The 15,313-nt window shown below is 53.7% G+C and overlaps 1 protein-coding gene across 1 annotated transcript in view; it reads right to left on the reverse strand.

Annotated features, from left to right (window-relative positions):
- LOC130037422 (contactin-3-like) overlaps nucleotides 1–15,313 on the reverse strand; it is an 87,105-nt gene that overhangs the window by 58,970 nt on the left and 12,822 nt on the right. The window contains exon 3 of the mRNA XM_056129264.1: nucleotides 8,964–9,139. Coding sequence (XP_055985239.1) covers nucleotides 8,964–9,139 — 176 coding nt within the window. The remainder of the gene's footprint in view (nucleotides 1–8,963; nucleotides 9,140–15,313) is intronic.

The raw sequence follows: 15,313 nt of genomic DNA on the forward strand, positions 1-15,313 counted from the left end.
AGTAAATTACACCATTGCAGGAAAGAGTTTAAATCTGAATTATTTATGTCCTCTTTTGGAACACTAATCTCTTTAGTCATCTTTGCTCAATTAAAAAGAAAACCAGCTGTCATTTTTAATAGGGAGAAGAATAAAATGCCTCTTGGTTTGGCATAATCAGCAGGGGGTATACTTAAAGGGAAGATTCCAGGCCCTAGTCTTCAAGATTCTGATTCTGGGGGCGAGGAGGGAACGTGGGGATCACTCACTAGAAAACTCACGTTGCACCGATCTGCCCACGCCCTCTTCCTAACCCTGTCCCGGGGTACTACCGGGGTCCCTGCCCCTGTGGTAAGGGGGATTTATCACAGGATGCAGGGAACTCCTCCAGCTAGAGCCTCCCGTTCTTCAGGGTTAAACACCCAGAATGGAGAGATCTGGTCACAAGGAATTCCTATGTTAGCTGTGGGAGGACTCTCCCGGTGTCTGCACACACGCAGGTGCCCAGCCAGGAGCGAGGGGCCCTTCTCCCCACTCCCTCCGCATCCCTGCAGCCTGTGCCCTGTGGGAAAGAGCTGCCTGCGCAGCTAGGAGTGACGTCCCAGAGGCTGTGATCTGTAGTGACTAGTGAAGGGTCCATCAGGCTTCCTGCCACCTGAGATCCTTCCCCGGAGAAGTGCCTGCTCCCACGAGACTGCCCAGCGGAGACCTCACGAACAGCCCTGGGAGGGAGGGTGAGGGCCAGTGGGCAGTGGGGAGGACACAGGACCACGGGCAAGGTGGTGGCCCCTGAGCTTCTGGCAGCCGACAGTGGGTCTGTGGTGGGGGAGGGCGGTGGGGAGTGCAGAGGGGGGTAAAGGGTCTCCTTCGGGCCATGACAGGTGAGGCGGTGACATCGGAGAGGCACAAAGACACAGAGTGAAAGATCACATAGACCCAAGCACTAAGGACATGTGCCCTGAGGGGCGTTGTCGTGAGGGCCCGCTGGGCTGGAAACCGCCTGACACTCTCCACCTTTCCTAGAACAGGGGCCTGAGTGGACAGCAGCCTCTTCCATCTGGGCTTTCCCGTTAGGCATTAATTATTCCGGCCCACTCAATGCTATAATGGACGCTCTGTGCACCGAGTATCAGCACTGTCCCAGCGTCCAGGCCCTGGGAAGAGAAAGGGTCTGAGAGCTGCAGAGACGCAGGTGCTGCAGAGTCAAGTGGACTTGGTGCTCCTCTAATTACCAAACCATAATCTGTCCCCCGACCCCTTCTCTGAGAAATGATTCCAGTCCCCGGCTGCTGGCTCTAGACAAGCAGACTCCAGACTGGGCAGCTGCCTGCCTCGGTGACTCAATCGGACCAGCTCATCGCACGCTATGCCACCGTGGGAATTGTCCCGGGAGTGTGGGGGACTCTCAATGCACCACACCGAGGGCTCAATGGCGCAGACACACGCCAGGAGCTCAGCACCACGGGCCAGGACACACCTGGACTCGTCAGAACACAGAATTCTGATATGGACACAAGATCCTGCCCCTCCCCCACCCCATCTCCGCCTCCCCTACATGCAGCCTCCCCCCTGTAGCCCTGGGGGGGGGGGGTGACCATTCGCTATCGCTCACCCAGGAAACTGCCAGACAGATGAGAGGCTCCACAGAGTGACCGCCACGGCTTCTCCCAGACCTGTGGCTGGGTGGACAGGGAGTCTTGGCCATGGCAGGCCCATGTGGCCCCCTGAAGACCACAGAGGTGCTGATGGGGATGGGGCATACACCCCCTGTCTGCTCAAACCACGACCAGGCCTGGTGCTTCCAAGGGTTCTGGGCTTCTCTGGCTACTCTGCTGGGTTTCGGGGGGAGTAGGTCCCCACCAGTGCTGACGGCACAGCCATGCTTCTGGGGAGCTGGGTCAGCACCTTCCGGAGGAAGCTCAGAGCCAGTAACCCGGGGAGGATGAGCCACACAGTAGAGTGACCACGTGAGCTGGGTGGTCCAGGGTGGGCTATACCTGGGAGCCCACTGATCCGGCCCCAGGAGAGTCATCTGCCCTCAACATCCAGATATCCGAAGAGTGTTTTTTCAACTAGGAAGCCAACAGCTGGTGGGAAATTTAATGGGGGCTAATTTGCATTTTCAGTAAAAAGCACAAGAGTTCCCCAGTTTTCCGGCTAAGACTTGGGATAAAGGGGTCCGGCAGGTGAACATGGCCTCTTCATTCCTCCAAGTGAGGGACTGAAACACTCCTGTTCCTGCTGAAGTGACAGACTGGCAAGGACACTCTCAGCACAAATAAAATCTACTCACCAGACTTTTTATAGACACTTGGCACTCTATAAAAGTAGAGCACTATAAAATAATTATAATGGCCAGGATACAAAAATTATAAAGCTCCCACCAATATGCTACAATCTCCTAAATGCAGAGCTTATTCAAGCATTATAAAATGTCATATTTTATAAAGTTCTATCATAAAACCAAACCCCCAGGTTGATGACCAATTTCAACACAATTAAAGCTGGTCACCATACATAATCTTATGAAAAATTAGTGCCAAAAGTTCTGATTGTAAATGTTTCCTGGACCCATCGTGGACAGCCACTGAGGAACCGAAGTGCACAGGCCAGCAGCCTTTGACTGACCGATGGCCCAGGCCTGAGTGGCAGACGTGGGTGTCTGAGAATCTCCCCTCTGACACTGACCTAGCACTAGCAACCGGAGTGCTGATGGGAGTGACCAGCTCCTGGCTCACGAAGACACTCCTCCCCAGAGCTGAATCTCCTACCCTCAGACCTCCACTCTTACGGGAAAGTACTAGTCGTGGTATGGAGGGATGTGACGGAACCACCATTTTTGAACTTGATTCAGAAGCCAGAGAGGCAGCACAGGGTTAAGACGTTTGTCTTACACACAACCAATCCCTGGAACCACCGTGTCCCTGAGCACTGCCAAGAGTGACCCCGGAGTGCAGAGTCAGGCACACCCCCCTGAGCACTGCTGGGTGCAGCTCCCAAACCCAGACAGATTAGGTAGGCTTAATGAAATTAGGATAACAGTATCTCCAGGGGTGGGGAGGTGGCCGTAGGGCTGGCTGGGTGCTGGTGCACGCACCACTCTAGGTACATCCCACGTACCACCCAATACCCACACTGTATCCCTGGGCCTGGCACTCAAGTGTTGGTCTGGTGGTCCAGTCTCATACCCAAACCCTGCCTGGGATGCCCCCAAATGCAAAACAACAAATAAAATAAAATAAAATAGAAACTCCTGCATGTCCTGCATTTAGTATTTCATTCTTGGAGATTTTTCGTTGTTGTTTAAAATGCTTTCTTCCTGGAACCTGGCTTACAGCAGGGCAACTGTCCACACTTTGGTGCACAAAGCCACCGTACCTTCCCCACCCAGACAACAAGCCAAGTGCCCCCACCCCACAGATCCAGACCCTGCTGTCCCTGGTCACTCCGAGCCTGCCCCATCCCTCCCCACATGGTCCCCTTCTCCCAAGAACCTCGATCTGTTCACAAAGCCCAGGGACTTTTTTTCCACGGGGCATGTCCACTCCCTTCCTGTGTGTCCATCGCCCACAAGGGGCGAGCTCACCTGGCATCAGTTCTCCCACTGACTCACTCCACTCGCCATGGCACCCTCCGGTTATGCTCACTTTGCAGCAGAAGGCAGCCTCTCTTCCCAGGTTGAGTTCTGCTCCTGACCTTCCTCCACTCCTCTGATGGGACGCTGGTGTCTTCAGGTTGTGGCTGTTGTTGGGACACTGCCATGAGTCGCGCAGTGCTCAGAGCTGCCGGCTCCCGGGACAGATACAGGGAACAGAACCTGGGTCCCGTGGGCTTTCTCGCGGGAGCTCTTGAGAACCTGCATGGATGATGTTCCTGCGGGTCCGAGGGTCTGTTCTCACTGCTGCGAGCTGGTGTCTCGTTGTCATTTAGATCTGCGTTTCCCTGATAATCAGCAATGAGCCTGTTGTGATACGCCTGTTTGCACCTTGCTGTCCCCTCTGGGCAGGGTCTGTCCAGCTCTTCTCCACAGGGCACTGTTTCACTGAGTCCTGTTTCACACGTCCTTCTTCGTAGCCCTTTTGTCAGATGCACCGTGTGTGAATGCTTCGCCCTACTCATTAGGATGTCATTCATTTTAGATAGTTTCTTTCTTTCACAGTACAGACCTGTCTTAATTTGATGTTCTGTTTATCTACTTTTTTTATTCAATGGGGGTGACACATTAAAAACCCCTCTGAAGTCGATATCATGAAGAATTCTGTGTTTTCCTAGGCATATTCTGTGGACAGGTCTCATAGGGCAGCCCTTAATTCATTCTGAATACACTTTTGTGTAGTGTGAGATTCCGGTCTAATTTCATTAATATTTTACATGTAGCCAATGTTTTTTCCCCCAGCACACTCACTGAGAGATTTCCTTTCCTTGACATCCGTCTAGCTCCATCAACATAACTTAGCTGACCATTCATATGAGGGGTTAGTTCTGTTCCAATACTCGAAGAATTTGTTTTCAAGGTAGCATCATACTTCTGGTTATGATTACTTTGGAGTATAGTTTAAGGTCAGGGAAAATAATGCCACCCATCTTTGTCTGTTTCCTCTAAGAATTTCTTTGGCTAGTTGAAAAGTTTTATAGCTGAACGATAGCACAGCGGGTAGGGCGTTTGCCTTGCACGCGGCCCACATAGCCAACCCAAGTTCGATTCCTCCGCCCCTCTCGCAGAGCCCGGCAAGCTACTGAGAGAGAGTATTGCACCCACACAGCAAAACCTGGCAAGCTACCGGTGATGTATTTGACATGCCAAACACAGTAACAACAAGTCTTAGGATGGAGACGTTACTGGGCCCGCTCGAGCAAATTGATGAACAACGGGAGGACAGTGCTGTAGTGTGTGAAAAAAAATCTAGCAGCATTTGTTCTACGTTCGTGAAGAATACCATAGAAATCTTCCTAAGAACTGCATTCGATGTATGTGTACAAATCTACTTTGAGGAGGATAGTTACTGCACTGTTGCTCAGACACTGTTAATTCTTCGAATCAGTGACCATGGACGAGCCGATCATTTCCCATGAACTCTTCTTTTTCAATAGCGACTTGCAGTTTTTGAGGTATAAGTCTTTCACCTTCTCTCTTTAGTTCATCTCCAGATATGTAAATGGGTTTTTTATTTCACTCTCTTCTAGTTCGTTGCTTATTTATATAAATGCGAATGCTTTTCCTGTGTTTTTCAGTCTGTTAATTTACTCTTTCCATTTGTTGTTTCTTAAGGATTTTTGGTGGAGACTTTTGGGATTTTTTTTATGTATATCATACAGTGATAGTTCAAATAGTGACAGTTCAAGTTCTTTTAAAAGTTTAATTCCTTTATGTTGTCTTAATTTCTATAGGCAGGCATTCCAATACTGTTTTGAGCAATACCGAATACTGTTTTGGGTAGAGTGGACATTCTTCCTTCTGCCTAATCTTGAGAAGGTTTTCATAACAGAAAGCAAGGCACCAAAGCGGGGGCCAGTACCTGGATTACCCTGGGCTCTAGAACAGGACTGGGGAGGAAAGAGACCCAGTGGGCGGAGGCATCAGTGCAGGGGTGGGGTCTCCAGACACCTGGTGGGGAAGAACGCTGGGGAACTATACATCTTAGCAATTCTTAGAAGGAAAAAGACAGATGCAAACTACATTAATGAAACCTAAAAGGGTGCCTGTCAGGGAGGCAGGCTGAGGGTCAGAGGGACACTGGACGTGGGTGGAGGGAGTGAACACCAGTGATGAGATAGGTGCTGGAAAATTCCATGCCTGAAACTATAAATAACCTTGTAAATCACAAAGCTTAAGTAGAAAAATAAATCATTTATTTTTTGAAAAGGAGGGTTATTAGTTTCTCACTGTTGAGCCTGATTTAGCTGTGGGTTTGCTGAACATGACCTTTGTAGTAGTTAGGCAGATTCCTATCCTCACCTGGCTGACTTTTTATAGCAGTGAATGAGTGTTAAATCTTATTAAAATCTTTCTGTATTTAACAGCATGATTCTCATCTTTCCTTCTGCTGATATGGTCTATCACACTAATTGGTGTATACTGAGCCGTCCTTGCATCCCTGAAGTGAATCTCTCTTGATATGGTGTATGATCCTTTTGATACATGGCTGGATTCAGCTCACTGATATTTTGTTGGGTATCTCTGCATCTATGTTCATCAGACACTGGCTGGCAGTTTTCAATTCCAGTCTCTGCTACTCTTGATCTGAGGGTAATGTTGGTCTTGTAAAAGCTGTTAGGAAGACTCCTGCCTATTCCTTTGATTTTCTGTAAGAGTGTGAGACGAACAGGTCCTCTTAGCAACTCAGCAGTAGCCACTAGAAAACACAGCTGGTAACTGGTCTGCCCCAGTTTACATTTCTTCCTGCCTCAGTGTTGGGAGGCTGCACGTATCTGAAAATTCAACGGCTCCTTCTGGGTTGTCTGGGTCAGTGGCTAAAACTTCTGATATTTTGTTTCTAAGTTCTCTGTTAGTCTTTTTTCCTTTTCATTTCTGATCTGATTACTTGGTATTTTCTTTTTCCTTATTTACTCCTTTGGGGGTTCTCCTTTGAGAATCCAGATCTTGGTGGGTCTCGTCCCTAACCTGGCAGTTTGACTTAGAGACAGTGTTGGAATTGATTTGCTGTCTACGATTTTTGGCTAACAGCTGCTGCTGCATCATTTCTATAGCTTGAAATGAAGTTTTATTCTGGATGCCTACTTCTGAGTGCCCCTTGCTTGAGGATGTGAAGTTGACCCATAAGCTCAGCTGCCTGCTTCCCAGGATAGACGCAATTACTCTCCAGTAACCTGGAGCTTCTGGTGAAGTGGTAATTTCACATTTCGACCATTTTGCATCTCATTTGCATCATATTGTTGGAGGTTTAATTACCAACCTGTGAGATGCTTTGACTGCCGTGACGTGGGGGTGAGAGAGGAGATTTCAGCGTGGAGGCTGAAGTGAGTGGTTAACTCATGAGTGAATATTTTCTTACTAATTTGCTACTTGATTCAGCTTCATGAGAGCAAGAACCCAGATAATGACGAGTGTTTTAAGAGCATCCTGTGTTACTGCTGTCTTCTGCGCCTTCCCTCATGGCGCATCTTTCAGAGCACCTGGGGTGGACACCAAGGCCCACCTGTCCCGTATGGCGCGGAAGTCCTGCACTGTTCCCCTTAGTGCATATGACAGCTAAAATATTGGCCACGACTGCAGACAACTCAAATAAAACCACCCTGAGCCCCGGTGCCCACAGGCCTCTCAGCACAGCTCAGCCCCCTTTAGATGAACCCAAGCCAAGCCTCGTCCTCAGATGCCCTTATCACACACAGCGCCCCTGTGGACATGTTTACCACAGAAATCAGTGAAGCATCTTCCCTGTCCCTCCCTGACCACCCTCCCCCCACCCCCCCCCCCCCCGGCAGCCCCCTGTTGAGCAGACTGCCGTATCTACAAACCACAGCATGGTCCTGCCGTGTCCAGACTCAGACCCAGCCTGGCCATCTTGTCAGGTCTGTCGCTGAACCCACAGTTCTGCTGCCGCGGACCCCCCACTACCCTCTTCTGGGCACAGTTTCCTTAAAGAACCCTTTCTTCAGACCCAAGCTCCCGTTGCTCTGCTCAACAGCAACTTCCCGAACTCAGAACACACCCAAGTCTGAGACGCATCTGAGTCAGAAAACACCCTAGGAGGGGCGATGCACAGAAGGACTGTAAGCCCTGCCGCGGGGTGGGCCCTCGGCGCGGGGCCCCGTGCCCCATGCTGGGCCGCCCTCCCTCACAGACCCAGACGGCACCAACCTGAGGGTCCCACTTCCTCTGCAGAGTGCAGCATCTGATAATACCTCCCCTCAGCATGCTCACTCCCACAGCCTCGCCTCCCACAGTCTCGCCTCCCCTCTATCCTGCTCACCTCCTCAGCCTGCTACCCTCCCCCCCCAGCCTGCTCCCCTCACTGGGTTTCTGATGAGGCCCAGGATGACCCCTCCACTGGGCACTCACTTCCGGGAGCCCAGGAGCAGTGGGCACCTCTCCTGAGTCCCAAGCCTGGGGCACATCTGCAGACCCTGTCTCCTGCATGTGCCAGCACCAGCACTTGCTTAGTGAAGAACCTGTGAACCTCAGGTGGCAGGGGCCAGCGGCCAGGAGAGATCAGGCTACGGGCCACAGGGAGGCCACGTGGGGCCAGGACACACACACATGGACACACACATATGGACAGACACACACACACACACACACACACACACACACACACACACACACAAGCCCGGGAAGGGTGCTGGGAGTAGCTACGGCCGCAGGAGCCGCACTGCACCAGGACCATGCGAGGTCACCACGTCACCCCCGGGTGCCACGGCTCCTCAGGCTCTGAACTACAGCATCTGTGGGAGGCCAATGGGACCCCGGAACTCTGTGAAAGGTTCATCCGAGACCAGAAACACGACCGTTTCCCAGAAACAAGGAGCCAGACTAGCCCAGGGCCAAGTTTCTCCCTTTGGGGACTTTCTCTCTCGCTTCTCTGAAACAAATGTTTCTGTTTCTAAGCAAGAGTCTGAAGCAGTCGCTTCGCTCTGCCAGGCAGTGTTTTAGCTTTGGTTTTGGATTTGGGCCGCATCCCAGCAGTGCTCTGAGCTCACTCCTGGCCCTGTGCTCAGGGGTCCTCTGGGTGCAGGGGATCGGAACCTGGGTCAGCCCCAAGCAAGTCGAGGCCCCCCTCTGGGACTGCTCTGACCCTGAGCGTTTCATTCTGAAGCTGCTGAGGCGCCCGAGACCCACCCACCAGCAGGGCCCCGACCAGACTCCGCACACAGGGCATTCCTCCCAGACACTGGACATCAAACTGCAAAATGACCCTCAGCCCGTGAAGGACACACCGTCCCGTGCTCCATCCCACGGCCACTCACTCACGCCGGGTCAGCGACCGACTCGCTGACGTGGTTCTCTGCTGCTAGGAGGAACTTACAAGCAAACTGGAGTTTGGCCTCTCTGCTGACCACCGTCCCGAGTGAGTTGGTCGCGAAGCACTGGTAGCTACCTGCATCCCGGTGGCGGTCAGGACCCAGGACCACGAGGTTCCCTCCAAGTAGCTGGTAGCGGTGACGCTGGCTGAGGTCCACGTCGGTGCCGTTCAGCTGCCACCTAGAAGCACGGCAGGAGGGGAGTGTGGAGCACTCCTGCCCTCACCTGGGCACACCTAGATCTCACCTGCACTGCGCTGCAGGGCACACCTGGCCCTCACCTCACCTCTTCTGCAGGGCACACCTGGTCTCACCTCAGCTCTCCTGCAGGGCACACCTGGCCCTCACCTCACCTCTCCTGCAGGGCACACCTGGCCTCACCTCAGCTCTCCTGCAGGGCACACCTGGCCCTCACCTCACCTCTCCTGCAGGGCACACCTGGCCCTCACCTCACCTCTCCTGCAGGGCACACCTGGCCTCACCTCAGCTCTTCTGCAGGGCACACCTGGCCCTCACCTCAGCTCTCCTGCAGGGCACACCTGGCCCTCACCTCACCTCTCCTGCAGGGCACACCTGGCCTCACCTCACCCCTCTTGCAGGGCACACCTGGCCTCACCTGCATCTCACCTCACGTTCCCCCAGTGAGGGCAGTGGCTACCTGTCCCCACCTCAGCAGACCTGGCAAGCCCCAGTGTCCGCTGTACCCTAAGCGGGGATCTTGAGTGGAAGCCACAAGGAGCAGAGAAGGAATCACACATTAGCTTCCAGGGAGGCAGCTGTGGGCAGAATTCCCCAGCGCCTTCAGGCCACCCCTGGACAGGCAGAGCACACTTGGGTATGGACCAGTCTGGCTGGACTTTTCTTTATTGCCACAGATCCCTGGTCTGTCCCCAGATTTGATGCCCAGCACACACTCCCCAACCAGCGGCCATATATTAGGGTTTGGGTGTTAAAGTCTTAGCCCCACCTAGAGAAGCCCGGAGACAGAGACAGGGCTACCTGAGGAAAGCTGACAGGAAGCCCAGAGACAGAGATGGGGTGCCTGAGGAAAGGTGACAGGAAGCCCGGAGACAAAAAGGGGGATGCCCAGGGAAAGCTGACAGGAAGCCCAGAGACAGAGACGGCAGTGCCTGAGGAAAGCGGACAGGAAGCCCAGAGACAGAGACGGGGTGCCTGAGGAAAGTTGACTGGAAGCCCAGAGACAGAGATGGGGATGCCCAGGGAAAGCTGACAGGAAGCCCAGAGACAGAGATGGGGTGCCTGAGGAAAGCTGACAGGAAGCCCGGAGACAGAAACGGGGATGCCCAGGGAAAGCTGACAGGAAGCCCAGAGACAGAGACGGGGTGCCTGAGGAAAGCTTCTGGAAGTCCAGAGACAGAGACGGGGGTGCCTGAGGAAAGCTGACAGGGACCCCAGAGATAGAGATGGGGTGCCTGAGGAAAGTTGACTGGAAGCCCAGAGACAGAGACGGGGGTGCCCAGGGAATGCTGACAGGAAGCCCAGAGACAGAGATGGGGGTGCCCAGGGAAAGCTGACAGGAAGCCCAGAGACAGAGACGGGGGTGCCTGAGGAAAGTTGATTGGATGCCCAGAGACAGAGACGGGGTGCCCAGAGAAAGCTGACAGGAAGCCCAGAGACAGAGACGGGGGTGCCCAGGGAAAGCTGACTGGAAGCCCAGAGACAGAGACGGGGGTGCCCAGGGAAAGCTGACAGGAAGCCCAGAGACAGAGACGGGGGTGCCCAGAGAAAGCTGACAGGAAGCACAACAGTGCGCCTCGACTGTCTGCAACAACCAAAGCTCCTTCCTGGTAGAGACCCAGCATGGGACACTGCATGTTTCGTCCGCAGTGGCCCAGACCCCATGGGACACTGTCTGCAGTTGCCCAGACTCAGTGGCTCTCTCTCTGCAGTGGCTCAGAACCTACGGGGGATGCTCTCCGTCTGTCTGTGGAGGTGACTTGGGGAATACAGAGCTTGCAAGCATTAGTAAGAGCCTGTTTGCTCCAAGGAATAAATATAAAATAAGAAAATAAATTTTTAAATTTTAGAAATCCGATTCGTGGTGGGGCCTGGAGCCCAGGCAGGGCGCCCTGACCTGTGAGAGGCCTGAATCCGCCCTGGCACCACCTGGCCCTGAGCAGAATTGTGCATATGTGCACATACAAGCACACTCAGACATGCATATACTCACATGTGCATGCGTACACACATGCACACATGCACACAGCAACAGGTGCACACAGGTGGTGCATTCATGCATACTCACACATGAACACATATGTGCATACTCACCGATGCTCTCATAATATTCATACGTGGACGCAGGCTCACACGTGCACGTATACACACTCACATGTGTGCTCAGACACTCAGCCCATTGTCTCCCTCACCCAGCTCAGCCCGTCTGTCTCCATGTATCTACGTGTCCCTTGCATGACTCAACCCTCTCACATGTCTCAGTCCATCTGTGTTTTCCCTGCGTGACTCAGCCCACCCACTTTTCTCTTACACAGCTCAGCTCGTCTGTGTGTCCCTTGCATGGCTCTGCCTGTTTCTCCTGTGGCTCATCCTCGTCTCTGCCGCGTGCCTCGCGCTGGAGCTCAGAAACGTCCAGTGGAGCAAGTGCCCAAGGACGCCGGCTCTCACTGTCCTCAGGGCAAGCACCTGTGTGAGGTGCTGAGTGAGGTGTGAGCCTGCGGGGGAGCCTCGCTGCTCAGGCTACAGCCAGCGGCCAGAGAAGACCCTGGGTAGCCAGGGAGGGACCCACCTCAGCCCACAGCCACCCTCCTGGGGCCCCCACGGGCTCCCCCAAAGTGCACACGAGAGAGAGGAGAGAGCAGGAGTCACCTGCGAGGCTCCAGTCTTGAATGGAGAGAACAAAATAACTTCTGGAACATTCAGGGCTGCACTGGGTGGGGCCACCCCACTAACCCATCGTCAGGCCGTGCCCGATTCAGGAGGTGACAGGGAAACTAGGAACTTAATCACTGAAGCAATTTGTGGTTCCAGATGAGGCTTTCGCGTTAAGGAGCAAACGCGTTTGTGTTTTGCTGCAGTATCTGCTAATATGTTGACTGCAGTGATGAGAGTGATCGCGATCCTTCAAGAAAGGACGCCTCCATCTGCATACTCGGTATTTCATCCAAAAATCACTGGCCAGGCTTCAGGAATAATCGCTGAAGACGGAAATGAATCAACTCGCGAGGCTGTTTTTAAAAACGGGACTTTAGTGATCTGTGTTGTGTCAGATTCCATCTCCTCACACCGGGTGTGAGATTGGGCCAGCGGCAGAGGCCACGGCGGGCCGACCCTGTCCTGTGGCCCCAGCCGGGCACTCGCCTCCACTCGGCTCCTTCTCTAGGGCCCTCGCCATGGTTCACGGAAACAGAATCCAATTAAAGGGCAGGATTTTCTCCCACACACAGACGTGAGCCGCCGGGTCCAGGGAAGCCGCTGATGAGTGGACACCGGCTGTCCACGGCCAGGCTGAGCGGGTCCTCTGTGGTGGCGCAGGCAGCCTGTGTGCCTGGCGGGTGGGCGCCGCCACAGCCACTCACGGTGAGTCACTGAAGGGTGATGTCCCTTCAGCCGCTGATGGCCCTGGGAGAAGCAGCAGGAACACTCCTGGCCGGCCTCTCATCCTGCGAAGGGCAGAAACCCTGACCACAGACGTGGCAGGACCTCCTCCTCCAGGAGGGCCTCCAAGCTCCCGCTGTGTGGGCACATCCAGGGACAGGCTGAGGCCGATGTTAATTAAACTCCCAACACAGGCCCGGCCTCAGGCAGGAGGTGCCGTGAGAGAAGAACATTCTCCATTAAACCCAGTGACGAGCGACTCTCTTGAGGATTTCTGAACCTGGGTTTCTCAAGAGCCAGTTCAGAGCTGTTCTTACGCCAAGGGTCAACAGCAGAGGCGAGGCCTGCCTCAGCCTGCAGGGTGGGCTTCCATGGCTTGCCAGACCCTCAGCTCTGTCCTAAGCCTCGGGAGCAGGACTGACTCCCTTTAACGCGAGGTTTCCAACAACCCCTAACTGCCCTTCGCAGCCCACGCATCCTCCTTCCACTCATCCTCACCGGCTGCCACCTGTCAGCCAAACACCTCCCAGCACCCGCCAGACTGCTGACGCTTACCACAGTGACCCAAACCCCTTTTCCTCCCTTGGAAACTGCCACAGTTGTTCTTTCTGGGCTTGGTACTGCCCACAGCCGCCCTACGTATCTGGGTTTGGAGCATCGTGGAATGAAAGGCCGGCACAGTCCTCCTGGGGTTTAAGGGTGACAGGGACACCTGCCTCCCGGCTGTCCGATTCCCCGCGGCAGACACAATCTCAGACACTGTCCCCACCTGCTCTCCCTCCACAGGTGCCATGGGCTGGGCTGCGGTGTGGTGCAGAGGCCGGGGGCTCGCACATAAACGGGGGCCAGTGTTGCTCTAGGTGGCCAGGGAGAGCTATCAGGTGGGTGGGCAGTGGGCAGTTGGGCATCCTGAGAGCTGGTGCCCTCTGCCAGGCTGCCCGGGCTGCACATACGTGGGGGCAGCAAGATCGTCCCTTGTCAGACCAAGTGGACGCCCCCATTTTGGGAGGAAAAGGTGCCCCCAACAGTGCCGTGCGTTAGGGAATCAGGAGAGTGAGTCCGAGGCAGTCTGGCCCTCCACTGCTGCCTGTCCCAGGGGAGATTCTCCACTGCCCTGTGGCCTCCAGCCAGTGTCCTGTGGGCCTGGCTGTGGCCACTTTATTGATTTCCACAGGAAAGGGCACAGCAGTGACCACTCCTGGTGCTGAGCAGGCCCAGGGACAAGGCCAGGGTCTGGCCCCTGGGGCTTCCGGGGAAGGAGGATGCAGCTGCTGCCCAGCAGTAGGATGGGCACGGGCCCACGCGGACAGGACAGGTGTGAGAGGCAGCTGGGTTTCCTCAGGATCCCACAGGCCTCTGTTAGCAGCCGGCGGGGCCGACTTGAGCCCTGAGCAGACCCTGGCAAGGCAGCTCCCGCCTGGGTCTCGGCGGGTGTGAGACCTTCCGGGAGCTGCTCCTAGCTAATGCATTTCCTCCCAGGCGAAGGCTGCTCACCCTGGGCTAAGGCAGTCAATCCCACAGCCACCCAACAACCCATATCACCCAAACAACCCACATCACTCAAACAACCCACATTCACCCAAACAACCCACATCACCCAAACAACCCACATCATCCAAACAATCACATCCACCAAACAACCCACATCCACCCAAACAATCCACGTCACTCCCAAGAAACCCACATCACCCAAATAATCCACATCACCCAACCAATCCACATCACCCAAACAACCCACATCACCCCAAATTACCCAAACAACCCACATCACCTAAACAATCCACGTCACTCCCAAGCAATCCACATCACCCAAACAATCCACGTCACTCCCAAGAAACCCACATCACCCAAATAATCCACATCACCCAACCAATCCACATCACCCAAACAACCTACATCACCCCAAATTATCCAAACAACCCACATCGCCCAAACAACCCACATCACCCAAACAATCCACGTCACTCCCAAGGAATCCACATCACCAAAACAACCCACATCAGTCAAACAACCCACATCACCCAAACAAACCACATCCACGCAAACAACCCACATCCACCCAAACAATCCACATCACTCCCAAGGAATCCACAAAACCCAAACTACCCACATCACCAAAACAACCCATATCCACGCAAACAACCCACATCACCCAAACAATCCACATCACCCAACTAATTCACATCACCCAGACAACCCACATCATCCAAACAACCCACATCACCCAGACAACACACATAACTCAAACAACGCACATCCACCCAAACAACCCACATCCACCCAAATAATCCACATCACTCCCATTGAATCCACATCATCCAAACAATCCACATTACCCAGCCAATCTACATCACCCAAACAACCCACATCACCCCAAATTATCCAAACAACTTACATCACCCAAACAACTCACATAAGCCAAACAACCCACATCACCCAAACAACCCACATCACTCAAACAATCCACGTCACTCCCAAGGAATCTACATCACCCAAACAATCCACATCACCCAACAAATCTACATCAACCCAAACAACCCACATTCACCCAAACAACCCACGTCACCCAAACAACCCACATGCATCCAAACAATCCACATCACCCAAACAACCCACATACACCCAAAGAACACACACCAAAATACTCCCAAGGAATCACAACACCCTAAATGATCCACAATGATCCAAACAATGCATCACATCCACACAATGCACATCACCTCATCCAATCCACATGACCACAAACAATCCACATCACCTCCAGGTTAGTATTTATATT

The sequence above is a fragment of the Sorex fumeus genome, unplaced genomic scaffold, assembly GCF_029834395.1.
Source record: "Sorex fumeus unplaced genomic scaffold, SorFum_2.1 ptg000072l, whole genome shotgun sequence".
Taxonomy (NCBI): Eukaryota; Metazoa; Chordata; class Mammalia; order Eulipotyphla; family Soricidae; genus Sorex; species Sorex fumeus.